This window comes from Balaenoptera borealis (assembly GCF_965194805.1).
Source record: "Balaenoptera borealis genome assembly, chromosome: 16".
NCBI lineage: Eukaryota > Metazoa > Chordata > Mammalia > Artiodactyla > Balaenopteridae > Balaenoptera > Balaenoptera borealis.
The window spans coordinates 59,143,776-59,158,157 of NC_138872.1; the positions used below are offsets into that span (position 1 = coordinate 59,143,776).

The 14,382-nt window shown below is 46.2% G+C and overlaps 1 protein-coding gene across 9 annotated transcripts in view; it reads left to right on the forward strand.

The window, feature by feature from the left end:
- CLEC16A (C-type lectin domain containing 16A) overlaps positions 1-14,382 on the forward strand; it is a 240,646-nt gene that overhangs the window by 52,088 nt on the left and 174,176 nt on the right. For 8 of the 9 annotated variants that reach the window (XR_014236203.1, XM_082362953.1, XM_082362954.1 and 5 more), the window contains exon 10: positions 1,464-1,695. Coding sequence is in view for 8 of the 9 variants with exons in the window: in XM_082362953.1 (XP_082219079.1) it covers positions 1,464-1,695 (232 nt within the window). In the remaining variant the exon portion in view is untranslated. The remainder of the gene's footprint in view (positions 1-1,463; positions 1,696-14,382) is intronic. The other variant, XM_082362949.1, reaches the window with a different exon arrangement.

Below are 14,382 nucleotides of genomic sequence, written 5' to 3' on the forward strand. Positions count from 1 at the left end.
AATGTATCTGTCATTTTTGTGGATGAATAATCCAAAGTAGGTAAATAAAAATTAATGTCTGGATTTAGATGCTAATTTAACTTTCAATTAGGTTTTGTTTTGAGTGTTATTGAAATTAATCTGTGTTCTTGGAGCACATTCCACTTATTGGCAAGTGGCCCCCAGAACACAATTGGTGGTTGTTTGGGGTAAATTCATAAGATAGATAGACCATGTCAAGATAATGGAAAAGTTTACTTTAAAACTTTTCTGTTTTTCAGTGACAAAATGATGTCTGAATATCATCCAGACCCTGGAGAAAAACACTTCAATCAGAATCCTGCCCCAAACAAATCAGGGACAATTTTTTTTTTTTTGTGGTCTTTGCTACTTTCTAGACCTGGTTCATTTGCATGTAAATACTTTTTAAAGAGCACTAAACATGGAACTGAGTTTGAGCTCCTGGTGAAGCACCATTATTTTAGAAAGAGCTTGGGCTTTGGGATTGGGCAAGCTTGAATTCAAATTCTGACTCTGCAGCTCAGTAGCTGTGTGACATTGGGCAAGTCACTTAACCCTTCTGAGCCTCATTTCTCATCTGTAAAATGGGACTGATAATCCCTACATCTCATGGTTGCTATAAGGACTGAGATACAGCCATGTTTTCCACAATACAGGATATGAACCATGGTGACACACAGGTCTTTTTCATTTCTCTTAGAAGCCTTCCGACTTTTCAGGGGAAAACGTCTTCCTTGGGGGCAATCTTCCTTTGGGGACGAGCTTTAACTTATCACTCATACTTGCCAGGCTCCCCTTCTAAAGAGAGCCAGCATTTGGTTACATCCAATACACCTTGCTTTTTCTTTTCTATTTTTTATTGTTATATTAGCAAGGTACACTGGTGTTCCATTTCTGTTGTGATATACAGTTCCTTTCAAAATAAATATATTTAAATTAGAAGTTAATAGTGTGCTGTGGTTAAGACATAAATTGTGCAGATGGTAAGTGGTTTTGAATCCCAGCTTTGCCACCTCCTGGCTGTGTGGCCTTGGGCGGTCACGTAACATCTCTGAACCTCAGTTTTGTCATCTGAGCATAACATGGGCATAACAACAGTACTATTTTGTGGGGTTTTTGTAAACTTTAAGTGAGATACTATAGTCAGAGCCCTTAGAACAGCATTGGGCACATAGAAAGTACCATAAAAGTATTGAAAGTGTGTTTCTGACCTTTGGGAAGCAGGGAGCTGGTGTGGGTTAAGTGCAGAGTGACTTAGGACTGTGGGCAATAAATGGTAGCTGGTGCTATGGTTTAGATTATTTAATAGTGATGATGTTAATAATAGTCATAATAATCAACGAGGAGGTAGAATTTTTTGTATTGAAAGGAATTTCTTGGGGCAGAAACTCTCGGGAAGCTTGATAGGAGCCAGTGAGATTGCAACGTTCAAATCCGTCTGTTACCTTGGTTCGACTTTCCAGGCCAAGCCCAGCATTCGGTGCTTCATTAAACCCACCGAGACACTAGAGCGGTCCCTTGAGATGAACAAGCACAAGGGCAAGAGGCGGGTGCAAAAGAGACCCAACTACAAAAACGTTGGGGAGGAAGAAGATGAGGAGAAAGGGCCCGCCGAGGATGCCCAAGAAGACGCCGAGAAGGCTAAAGGTACAGAGGGTGGTTCAAAAGGCACCAAGACGAGTGGGGAGAGTGAAGGTGAGTGCGCCCGTGAACGCCGACCTGACAGCCAGGCTGTCCTCTGTGTCTGGTCCCCCTTGTGTGTCAGTGGGTGCAGCTGTCATTCCAGGCACCGGTGTACCTCATTCTACACAGCCAGCCACTGGGAAGCAGCTGTGGGCAGATCTGGTTCAAGGCCTGCCCTCGTCGGATGGGTGGCCTGGAGCAAGGCCCTTTCCTTTTAGCCCCGTGCCTCCATTTCCCCATCTGTCAAAAGAGGCTAACAAATAGTATTTACTTTGTTATTAAGAGAATTAAACAGGTTAATACATGTAACATGCTCGGAGCAGTGCCTGGCACATGTCATAAGTATCTCCTGCTACTGTTTCTACTGTTATTATTGTCATCTTTATCATTACTGCTGTTCTTATTACTCCCAATAACCCGGGATTATGATTTTTGACAGAAGTCATTATTTCCAGTGCACTGCAGGAAGAAAAATGGCCCATGTTTAATGAAATTAGGTGCTTTTAATAAGATTATGGTTTTTTGGCATCAAATGATCAAATATAATCCCCTAGATTCTTACATTAAGATATTTTTTCAAGCCCTCATCTGCTTAGAGTGAGGTACACTTGTGTTTGGTGCCTATGTGCTCAATAAACAGAATCGTTTTGTGCTCTTTTCTGCCCTTGTCAGGAATGATTCTGGTTTATTTTTCACCTCCCTCTCGTTTAGATGCTAACACCTCCTCCATCTGGAGAGCGTTGTCTGCTCTGGGATGAAGCAAGCTTGAACTGTCCAGCTGCTTGTGTCATGGGCCGGGCTCACAGCCACACAGATGGGGTCTCTGGCCATGGCCCCGGGTACTCAGGGTGGAGGAGGTGATGGGATCAAGTGGGGTAGGGGCTCTGCTCACCAGAGGGGAGCTCCCGCCACACCTCTTGGGACAGACACGGGCTCTCCTCAGCTCCCAGCTGTGTTCTGCTGGGGGTGTGGGGAGCATTTCCTGTGAGCCGTCCTCCTGGGTCCTGGGCTAGCAGTGGCCGCTCTGCGGCCAGCTCCCCAGCCCATCAGCCTGGACTGTGGGCATCCGGGGCCTCTGAAGCTGGAAAACAGAGCAGCTCAGTAAATCAGTGACTGAGAACGCATTTGTTTTGGGGAGTTTGCTGCAACTGGGCAACCAAACCCCACCCCATCCCCACCCTGCTGGCCCCATTCTGATTTTCTTGGCAGTTCTCAGCGAATGCCACGATCACATTTCGATAAGTATAACCAGAGTGTCTCCCCAGTGCCACCAGCCCTCTTTTTAAGGCTGAGGTCTCTAGTACGCTTTTATTTCTGTTCAAAGTGTGCATTAAGCATCTTGGTTTAGGAATTCCTTTTTGGCTTGGGAAACCTTTGCCAACAAATGTCACTTTGGTGGGGAGGTGAGGGGCAGACACAAGGTAAGCCATACGTGTTTGCTTATTTGGATCGTTTGGACTTTTTTTCTAACTTGGGAGAAAATTGTCTGCTTAAACCCCTAGGTTTAGCTGTCCTGTAGCCATACGGGGGCGGGGGGGGGGGGAAATGGACGACTTCACCCCATTTTGCACCCTGTGTTCTTGTCAATTTTGTTTTGGAAAGATGCTACCTCTTTTGTTCCAGTCCTTTTAAGGGCTGCTGTCTAACCACGCCGGGGCCGTGACTAACCGTGGTGTGGACAAGGGCAGGCTTGGCCTCAAACACACAATCAAATGACTCAGCCAGGCGGCCCAGTCCTGGCGCACAGGGGCTTCAGAGGTTCAGCAAGGCTGCCATCCCAGCTCCCAGGTTGGGGTCGGAGGAAGGACTCCCTGCAGGCTGGGCCCACCTGCCCTGTGCAGGGCAGCCTCCAAAACCCTGTTTTCTGGGCGGTTACTCAGCCAGGTTGTGCCAGGCAGGGCCCAGGAATTTCCCCAGAGGCTTTACTTGGACGGCTGATGCAGACTTCAGAGCCTGATGGAGCGAGGCTCTCCACGACCCCTCTGCTTTGTAGTGCCCTCCTGCTTTCTCGAATGCATATTTGTCTTCCCACCCAGCTCACTGTAAATTAAATACAACTTTCACAGGTCTCTCCAGCAAAGAGACACCTAACTGGGCAGCAGCAGCTGTATTCTGGGGCTTTTTGAATTGTTTATTTGATCTCTTAGTTATTCTCCTGTTTGAAGGTGTTCTCTCCCTAGACTGTATCTATGTTTGGGTAAAACCACACAGCTGTTAATTGCTGTGACTTGGAAGGGTGTCAGGCACATTTTCTCACTCAGTTTCAAGCCAGAGGACAGTGTAGATGGGGGAGGTGCCTAGGAGATGGGAGATGTGACCTACGGTCCTATCTCGCCAGCTAGACCTACTGTGTGCCTTGGATGGTCTCCTCAAGCTCTGGACCTCATTTTCCCCATCTGGAAATTGTGACTGTAGGAAATGTAATGACTTTTTTTTTTTTTTTAAATGAGGCTATGTTAGAATTCTTGTAGTTGCAAGATTTAGATATTCAACTCAGACTAGCTCAAGCAAAAAAGGCAATTACTGTTCATGGGACTGGGAGGCCTGGGCGGGGCTGGACTGGGTGCACAGCCAGCCATTGGCAGCGTGAGGCTCGCATCCTGCCAGCCTGCCACCGAGTGGAAAGGGCGCTGCTCCTTCCCATGGGCTGCAGCTGAAGTCTGGGAGCCGATGCTCGTTGCTGCTGACGGGCCTGGCTTGCCCACCCTGTAGAGGGATGTTCTGTGCTGACTGGCCAGGCCCTGTGTGTCTACCCTAAGGTGACTGCCTCAGAAAGAAATGAGGTGCGTTTATCAGAAGAAGGGGGCGTGGGTGCCAGGCCAGCAGAGACAGCCGGTGTTCCCTTAGAAAGCCACACTATTTCTGTGTACTCCGCCATTTTCCTCAGGCCGTCTTCTCCCTTCCTGTATTTTTTTTTTTTTCTTTTCCATTCCCTTCCTGTTTTGAGGTGGACATGTGGCTATTTTCTCCTCCAAGTTATTTCTTCTCTAGCGTGCTTTCTTGCATTGTCCCTGGATCTAGGGGCTTGTTGACAGCCTTGACTCTTTGAGTAAAGAGATGCTGGCGCCAGTGCCCCCCTTCATACCCTGACATTTTCACCCATTTCAGTGGTGAAATCTTTACTTTAAAAGGTGGCGTAAAGCACAGGAGTCAAAAGACATGTGGTCACAAGTCACAATTCTGCCATGACCTGATTTGTATGTGGCATTGACTTGTTTTTTTGTCTACAAAGGCAGCACCCAGAATTCACACCTCCTCCACATTTAAGCCCTGACAAGGAAGTTGTGTGAAATGAATATGCACCCCTGGACCCTCCACTCTCACCCCCAATTTGCAAAGAAATGTGCTCTGCCTCAGGTCCCAAGTGACGGGCAGCTCATTCTGAAACCAAAAGAAATCACAGGGCCCCCTCACTTTTCAGAAGTTGAGTGCTGAAAGGAAGACCAGGGTGCCCTGGTCCCTCTGGCCAGAGGCGAGTCCATCCAGATGCACTTCCACGTCAGTCTCCTCTTCAGTCTGGAAGGACCGTCATCTCTTTTTGGATTCAGTTAGAGCAGTAACTTAATAAATGGACCTAGGACAAGAGAATGAATCGTTTGAACTTCTTGTTTGAAAAATAGCGTTTGGCCTATGGAAAAATAGGTTTTTTGCTTATGGAAAAAGTGTAGGCATCAGTTTCACAGCCTGACCTTCAAAGCTTACTCCTTTCTTGAATCCCCACGTGGGCGTGGAGGGAAGAGAATGGCACTGACTTTGAACCTGCCAGGTCAGCTGGGCGTTGGGGGTGCCTAGGAGTTTGGATGCCCAGCTTGGCTTTTTTTTTTTTTTTTCTTTGAAGTTTCTACTGAAATGAAATGGAACCTGGCCTCATTTCTGCAAAGCCAGAGCCAACCCCAGGCCCGGCAGTTTTCTGATTGGGGCGAGCCAGGGACTAGCTATCAGGAGGTCGGGGCTGTGAGCCCAGACGCCTGTGGCTCAGCCCCCGAGCAGCTGTGTGACCCTGGGCAAGTCATCACCCTTTCTGTGCTTCTTTACCGATACGGGGGCTACACGATGCCCAGCCCTCAGGTCGTCAGCAGTGAGAACGTCGGTGCCTCAGCATTTAGCGTGTGACACCTGAGCACTGAATAGGAGCCCTGGCAAGATGAAGAGCAGAGGAAGGGGCCTGGAAGGGGGACTTGAGCTTGGCTGGGGGGACTCTGTGCTTGGTCACCCCGGCGAGTTTCTGTGGGACCTGTTTCTCTGTTCATTTCTGTAACGAATAGCAAGGTGGCTGAGTTGTGGTGGGGCGTGGGCCACTGGGGTAGAGAGGTGTGGGAGCACCAGCTTTTCCAATGGGCTTAGCTAGTATAAGGAGAAGGATTGGAGGTCAGTTTAGACAAATCCTCTGAAAAGCAACTTCCCAGAAAAAAACATTCTGCATTCAATCTCGTGCTGTCCAGTAGACGATAATAAAAGCAAAGGAAGGGGTACCCCAGACACTCAGCACATACACACCCTGTCATTGCCAGGCTCTGTTGGCCTCTTACAATTCTGCTCCAAAGCCAGCCAGTAGCATGCGGTCCTTCCCATATTTCCTAGGTAACCAGCAAGGGCAGCTTTCTCCTCTTTCCCTTAACCTTCTTTTGAAGGCTTTCTTATCATCCCCTTCCCCTCTTTTTATTGTCTGGCCTCGCCGTGATTGCTGGAATGTTGACCACAGAGGACAACTGAGAAAATCCTTGAACTTGGCAAGTCAAAGACTGTTGGGAGGTCATGCCTGTCATTTCCCTGAAAAGCACTTCATTTACCAAATACTAATCAGATTAGAATGCCCATCATCCCGGGAAGTTGATGAATTATGGCTGTTATTTAAAAAAATCAAGTGTGTCAGAGTACTGGGGAAGCTCACGGGTTGGGCCAGAGTTGTCATATCAGGGGACGGAGGTTGACGTCCTTGGGTCCTGAGAGTCCTCAGGCCTCTCCTGCACATTCGCATCGTGGTGCAACCATCACCACCTTCCAGCCCCAGAATGCTTCATTATCCCAAACTGTAACTGTACCCACAAAACATCTCCCCATTTTCCCTCCCTCCTGCCCTGGCAGCCACTACTCTGCTTCCTGGCTCTATGAATTTGACTAGTCCGGGTGCCTCATATAAGTGGAATCAATACAGTATTTGTCTTTTTATGACTGGCTTATTTCACTGAGCATCATTCCACAAGATTCATCCATGTTGTAACATGTGGCAGGATTTTCTTCCTTTTTAAATCTGAACGATATTTCATTTTTTGGATATACTACATTTTGCTTATCCTTCCATCCATTGGTGGACACCTGGGTTGCTTCCACCTTTTGGCTACTGTGAATAATGCTGCTGTGAATATGGATGTGCAGATCCTCTTTTGCTTTTGGAGGTTTTTGTGGACACAATAGAGGCCAAGGAGGGCCCGGGCAGGGCCTGCTGAAGCCAGAGGAGCTGGACATTTGAGTTCTTGCTCCCAGCCTGGCAGCTTCACAGGCATATCCCTCCACTCCCAGAGGCTCAAAACTCAGTGGTGTGAGGGGTCCCCCCACCAGCAGGCTCGGGTGCTGGAGCCTTCACGATCATGGGCCACGGTGCCTGGCACAGGAGTGGATATCGCACAGATGCTCGTTTACGCAACACAGCTGACGGGCAGAGCTGGAAGAGGCACCTACAGCAGCCAGGGGCAGAGCCCACCTCCTGATCCCTCTGCGCCTCAGTTTCCCTTCCGTAAGCTGCAGAGATTCCGCTACATCAGCATTGCCCCGACTGTGGACATGGAGATGGCTTTGGGTGGGACGGAGAAGGCCTTGAAGACCATAGTGTGAGGATTTTTGCCGAGAGCTCAGCTTCAGGGGAGCCTCGTGGTGGGTGTTATGTGTCTGACACCCCCTCACTTTCCCTCATCTCCCCTTTCCCTGCGCACAACAGGCCTCAGCACTGTTTTGTTTATTCATCGTGTGTATATTTTCACAGTTGCTTTCTGTTTATACTGGTTTTATGCTGATTGTAGCAATTGCTAAAAATATTTTATTTGAAAATAATTTCAAATTTATAAAAGGTGAAAAAAAGCAAAAATAGTATAAAGAACACCTGTTTACATCTGGAGGCACATGATGCCCTTCTGTCTGTCCTTCATAGGTGATGTTAATTTTGGCCACCTGGTTAAGGTATGGCCTAGTTTCTGCACTGTATCGTTACTTTCCCTTTTCTTAGCAACTAATTAGCAATCCATGGGGAAACACTTGGAGATAATGCAGATATCCTGTGCCTCATTAAAATTCCCCCTTAGAACCCTCCTGCACTGTTGGCGGGGATGTATTGGGTTGGCCAAAAATTTCATTTGGTTTTTTCCATAAGATGGCTCCAGTAATGCTTAGTTGTCTTTAACTTCATTTGAAACAATTTTGTTAGATTGTATTGTGATAGCTGTCATATCAGTGTGCATGTAAAAAAAAAAAACTTATCGTAATCGGTGAATTTTTATGTAGACATTTTAATGTTGAAGATGGAAGAAAAAAAGCAACATTTTCGGCATATTATGCTTTATTATTTCAAGAAAGGTAAAAACACAACTGAAACGCAAAAAAAGATTTGTGCAGTGTATGGAGAAGGTGCTGTGACTGATCGAACATATCAAAAGTGGTTTGTGAAGTTTAGTGCTGGAGATTTCTTGCTGGACGATGCTCCAGGGTTGGGTAGACCAGTTGAAGTTGATAGCGATCAAATCGAGACATGAATTGAGAACAATCAACGTTATACCACACGGGAGATAGCCGACCTACTCAAAATACCCAAATCAAGCGTTGAAAATCATCTGCACCAGCTTGGTTATGTTAATCGCTTTTGTGTTTGGGTTCCACGTAAGTCAAGCGGAAAAAAACCTTCTTGACCGTATTTCCTCATGCGATTCTCTAGTTAAACGTAAGGAAAGCGTTCCATTTTTAAAGCAAATTGTGACAGGCAATGAAAAGTGGATGCTGTACAATAATGTGGAATGGAAGAGACTGTGGGGCAAGCGAAATGAACCACCACCCACCACACCAAAGGCTGGTCTTCATCCAAAGAAGGTGATGTTGTATATATGGTGCGATTGGAAGGGAGTCCTCTATTATGACCTTTTTCCAGAAAACCAAACAATTAATTCCAACAAATACTACTCCCATTTAGACCAACTGAAAGCAGCACAAAAGCATCGAGAATTAGTCAGCAGAAAACGCATAATCTTCCATCAGGATAATGTAAGACTGCATGTTTCTTCGATGACCAGGCAAAAACTGTTATATCTTGGCTGGTAAGTTCCAATTCATCTGCAATATTCACCAGACATTGCACCTTCGGATTTCCGTTTATTTCGGTCTTTACGAAATTCTCTTCATGGAAAAATTTTCAATTCCCTGGAGACTGTAAAAGGCACCTGGAACAGTTCTTTGCTCAAAAAGATAAAAAGTTTTGGGAAGATGGAATTATGAAGCTGCCTGAAAAATGGCAGAAGGTAGGGGAACAAAATGGTAAATATGTTGTTCAATAAAGTTCTTGGTAAAAATGAAAAATATGTCTTTTATTTTTACTTTAAAAACTGAAGGAGCCTTTTGGCCAACCCAATAAACTGGGTGCAGCCACTATGGAAAACAGTATGGATATTCCTTTAAAAACTAAAAATAGTTTTACCATATGAACCAGCAATCCCACTCCTGGGCATATATCCAGAAAGAACAAAAATTCTAATTGGAAATACACATACCCCAATGTTCATAGCAGCACTATTTACAATACCCAAGACATGGAAGCAACCTAAGTGTTCATTAGCAAATGAATGGATAAAGATGTGGTGTATATGTACAATGGAATATTACTCAGCCATAAAAAAAGAATGAAATAATGCCACTTGCAGCAACACGGATGGACCTAGAGATTATCGTACTAAGTGAAGTAAGTCAGACAGAGAAAGACAAATATCATATATCCCTTATACATGGAATCTAAAAAAATGCAAATGAACTTATTTACAAAACAGACTTACAGACATAGAAAACAAACTTATGGTTACAAAAGGGGAAGTGGTGGGGAGGGATAAATTAAGAGTATGGGATTAACATATATACACAACTTTATATAAAATAGATTAACAATAGGGACCTACTGTATAGCATGGGGAACTATATTCAATATCTTGTAATAACCTATAATGAAAAAGAATCTGAAAAAGAATATATATATGTTCAAGAATATATATATGTATGCGTACTTTGCTGTACACCTGAAACTAACACAATATTGTAAGTCAACCATACTTCAGTTAAAAAAAAACTCCCCTTTAGATATGGCATTCATTGATGATTCTTGCTGACCCAGTCTTTACCAGGATGGTGGTAGAATGTTGGTTTTCCAGTGTCAGCACTCAGTATTCCATTGTAAGCAAGATTCCTTCCTTCTTCCCATTCCTTTATTTATTTATCTATCTCTTCTTGGCACAGACTCATGGATTCCAGTTTTTTAGTGGTTTATATTTCATTACTGTGTTTAATTAATTTGATACTCAAATCATCCCAGATTTGGCCCTTGAGAACCCTTTCAAGCTGGCTCCTATGTCTTTGTGATCTGCCCCCATCATTTTTTTTCAATCAGTCCTGACACTTTCTGTCATAACAAGGTATTCCAGGTTCATGTCCCACCTACTGTGCTCTTCCTCGGGGTTACTTTCTCTGAAAAACCCTGGTTCCTTTCAATGGGCGATGGTGTTAGAGGCCAAGATCTGGGCACCAGATGTGCTCATGACTACATGGGGTGTCTTGCTTTTTGGCCCTTTCAATGCACAGGGCTAGGAAATATATACATGTATGTATACAAAATACACATTACCGATTCCTCCAATTCCAGTCAATTCCCAGAGGGTTCTTTCTTGCCTTCCCCCACTCCAGATTTGTATGTCTCTTCTTTTACAGCGAGAGCCCTGGCTCCCAGTGACATCAAAACATTTACGATTTGCTCAATCCTATAATACATCTTTTAAAAGTTCCAGAACTGCTTTATTGTTTGATAAATAAAGAGTTCAGGGTTGTTTGCAGTTTCCCGCTCCCCACCACCACCAAATACTTCATGTATCCCCCGTCCACAAATTGACGGTATAGAGTCAAGTATTGTGTCATGAACTACTTGAATCTGTCTGCCTTTCCTTTCTTTTCCCCCTTCAGGATAGGTATGGTATTCATTTGAAATATATTTTGGTCTTTTTTGTTGTTGTTTGTTTGTTTTAGTTTAGGGTTCTCCCTTCCCATTCGTATTGATTTAATTTTTTTTAAAAATAATTTGGAATGTTAACAAACTCAAAACTTTTGCGAAAGGGTTTGTACAAAGAAGTGTCCTTCCTCCCACATTCTTTCCATCCTGTTCCCCTCCCTCTTGTAGATAGCTAACTTATTGTTCTCTGGAATATCCTTCCTGCGTTTCTTTGTGTAAAAAGCTGCAGAGGTAGGTATGCTTCCTTATTTTCCCTTCTTTCTTACACGCAGGGTATAGTCCACGATGTATGCTCTTTGGCACCTGGCTCTCTTCACTTAGCACTATCTCCGGAAATCACTCCGTATCAGTTCACCAGTGATCTTCCTCATTCCTTTCCCAGCTGCACTGTGCGTACCATAGTTGATTCAACCAATCTTTATGCTCAGACATTTAGGTAGTTTCCAGTATTTTGCAATTACAAATAACAGTGCACTGAATACCCTTGTAGGTGTGCATTTTTATATCGTTGGAGGTGTATCTTCCAGATAAATTCCTGCGAGTGGGATTGCTCAATTGAAGGATATAGGAGTGATTTAAAGTTTTCGTTGAAAATGTATTTAAGTAAAAAAAAAAAAAAAAAAAAGTGGGAGTTCAAATAAAATGATTAAGTAAATAACAAATAGTACAAGCAACACACAGACATGGCAGAAATTGTAAAGGCAGGCAAATGACTGAAGTTTGAGCAAAACTGGGCTAGGGTGTTGCTGCAGTCCCTTCAGACTCCAAAACAGAAACCTGGTGGGGTGGGAGCTCATGGTAAAGAACCTAATAACTGAGGTTCAGATGGCGCCCCCTGGGAATTCATCATCAGCACCTGGGTCCTGGCCTCAGGGACCATCAGTGGAAATCTGTGTCCACGTGAGCCCACTGGTCTGCTTTCCCTGGTGGCAGCAGCGTGACGAATGCACCTTGGGAGGGGAGCTAGGCCTCACTGAGGCGGGCGTAGTGTCAGCAGAGAGATGTGGCAGTGGGGGGCCCAGAAGGCTGTGCAGAACCATGCCGGCCGTCCTGGTGTGGCATAAAGAGGAGTGCCCTTTGACCCTCAATCACCAAGACAGGCCAGATGCTCTTCGGCAGCCACTTTTTTTTTTTTTTTTTTAATTATATAATTATTTATTTATTTCTGGCTGTGTTGGGTCTTCGTTTCTGTGCGAGGGCTTTCTCTAGTTGCGGCGAGTGGGGGCCACTCTTCATCGCGGTGCGCGGGCCTCTCACTGTCGCGGCCTCTCTTGTTGCGGAGCACAAGCTCCAGACGCGCAGGCTCAGTAATTGTGGCTCATGGGCCTAGTTGCTCCGTGGCATGTGGGATCTTCCCAGCCCAGGGCTCGAACCCGTGTCCCCTGCACTGGCAGGCAGATTCTCAACCACTGCGCCACCAGGGAAGCCCCCGGCAGCCACTTTTGAAGATGGCTGTAGAATCCATTTTGGAACGGTGAGAATCTGGCGAGACCCTCTCCTCAAAAACCTATTAGCCACTCCTCTCATGCCCACATAGCATTTTGCATACAATTGCAGGGAGCTGGCAGACCTAGGTAAGCATCACTACTTTTAAGAGTTGTTTGGATAAAATTGTTTAAAAGAAGGGGAAAAACCTGTTTGGCTTTGGAAGAACCGTTGTATATTTTACCTGGAAAACTAAGCGGGGCAGCCCATCCCACAGCTGTGCCGGCTGGAGGAGGGGAGCAGGGGTGCAGCTGTGAGAACCAGGGGGACACAGCCGAGGTTCGGGAACCTCCTCGTGCATGGAGAGTCCCTCGTGGGCCTGGTTCCGCACCGGGACATGACCTAGGAGGTGGGAGGGGGAGCAGGCTTGGCTTCTGCGGCGGCTGCTTTTCTAGCTGTGTTGAGTCATTATACTGCTGGGTTTCTGTTTCTTCAGATTCAGTATCCAGGACCAAACTAGTGGTTTTCAGGCCATTTTGTGGGAAGCTCCAGAATTCCAGACAGGAGCTTCAGGGGCCTCTGTGGAGGCCGTGAGGGAAGCCGCCCACCCACTCTGTACCTGGAGCAGCTCTCTGCTCTCATCTCTTACCATGGTGGTGCCCTGGGAGATTGTCGTTCAGACTTAATATGCACCTGCTCAACAAAGTTTGGTGAGCACTAGACTGGATTATCTTTAACCTCTCCTCTATTCCAGAATTCTCAGAGTGTCCAGGGAGATTAAAAAGCCAAAAAGGGACAACCATGTCACAGCAGGTGGAGGCACTAGGGCTTGGCCCCGGAATCTTGGGGAGTCCTTGGAGCTGAGTTCCTGCTGTGTCAGCCAGGCAGTCGACGAGGAAGGGGGCCTCGCAGTAGTATGGGAAGTAGGTCAAAGGTCACAGGGCAGAAGCCGGAGACCGGCACCATCATCTCATTTGGTAGTCTTCAGATGTCTTTGATGGCACGCCCCAGCAGTAAACACAGATAAGTACATAATTGAACATGCATCTCCCCAATAGATATACATTTATTATAAACTATACATATCTGTATTAATGTACAAATGTTACGTACATCATAACACAGAGTAGATTTTTAAAAGATGATAATAATTAAAAATAAAAGAGGTACTGCCTAGCGAATCATCTGGCATACCTACTGAAGTGTGTCTGCACCCCACTTTGGAGAAGACGGGGGTAGTTGGGAGGCACCTGAAGGAGGCTGGTGGAGGGGAGGATGCGAGGACGGGAGAGAATGGTGCTTCTCAGACAGCAGTCTGCAGCGCCTCCCACCCTTTGCCGTGGCCGCAGGCTGCGTGGACCGCTGTTTACTCCGTAGCTCTTGGTGAATTGATTCACTTGTTTTTTCTTAAATTTAGCTTCATCCTAAGCAGTAACATCCACAAAAGAACAGGTTTTCTGTGCAGCTAGAATTTTCTTCTAATGCACATTAGAATAAATACAAAACTATGCAGGCACATTCCACTTAAAAATCGTGTGTCAGCCCCCACCTGTGTGAGAGGGTCGGCCCTGTGGGAGACTCTGATCTGCGGCGTCTGACTCCAGACCACATTGGGAGGGAAGGGCCTGGTGCGAGTAAGCCCCCTCCCCCGGGTCCGGGCCCACGTGGGCATGTGGGGATGCAGTCCTCAAGCCAGAGGATAGTCGCAAGCACGGTCACGCCTAACAGAGTCCCAGAAAAGTGGCGAGGATGCGACACTCCCCGGTGCAGGCACTGTGCACACGCTGATCGCAGGCTGGGTGGGGCGCCCTGCACGCCACAGCTGCCGTGCAGTGTTGCCAGCCCTGCCTGCCGCCAAAACCTCCCCCGGTGGCCTGTCATCCATTGCTCCACCCCAGAGATGTGTAATGAGCACTTGCCGTGTGCCAGGCCTTGGACTAGACACTGGAGTTCTGGTGGAGAACAAGACAGATAAGGCAGCTACTCTCATGAAGCCCACATCCTAGTGGGGGAAGGCAGACAAGAAACAA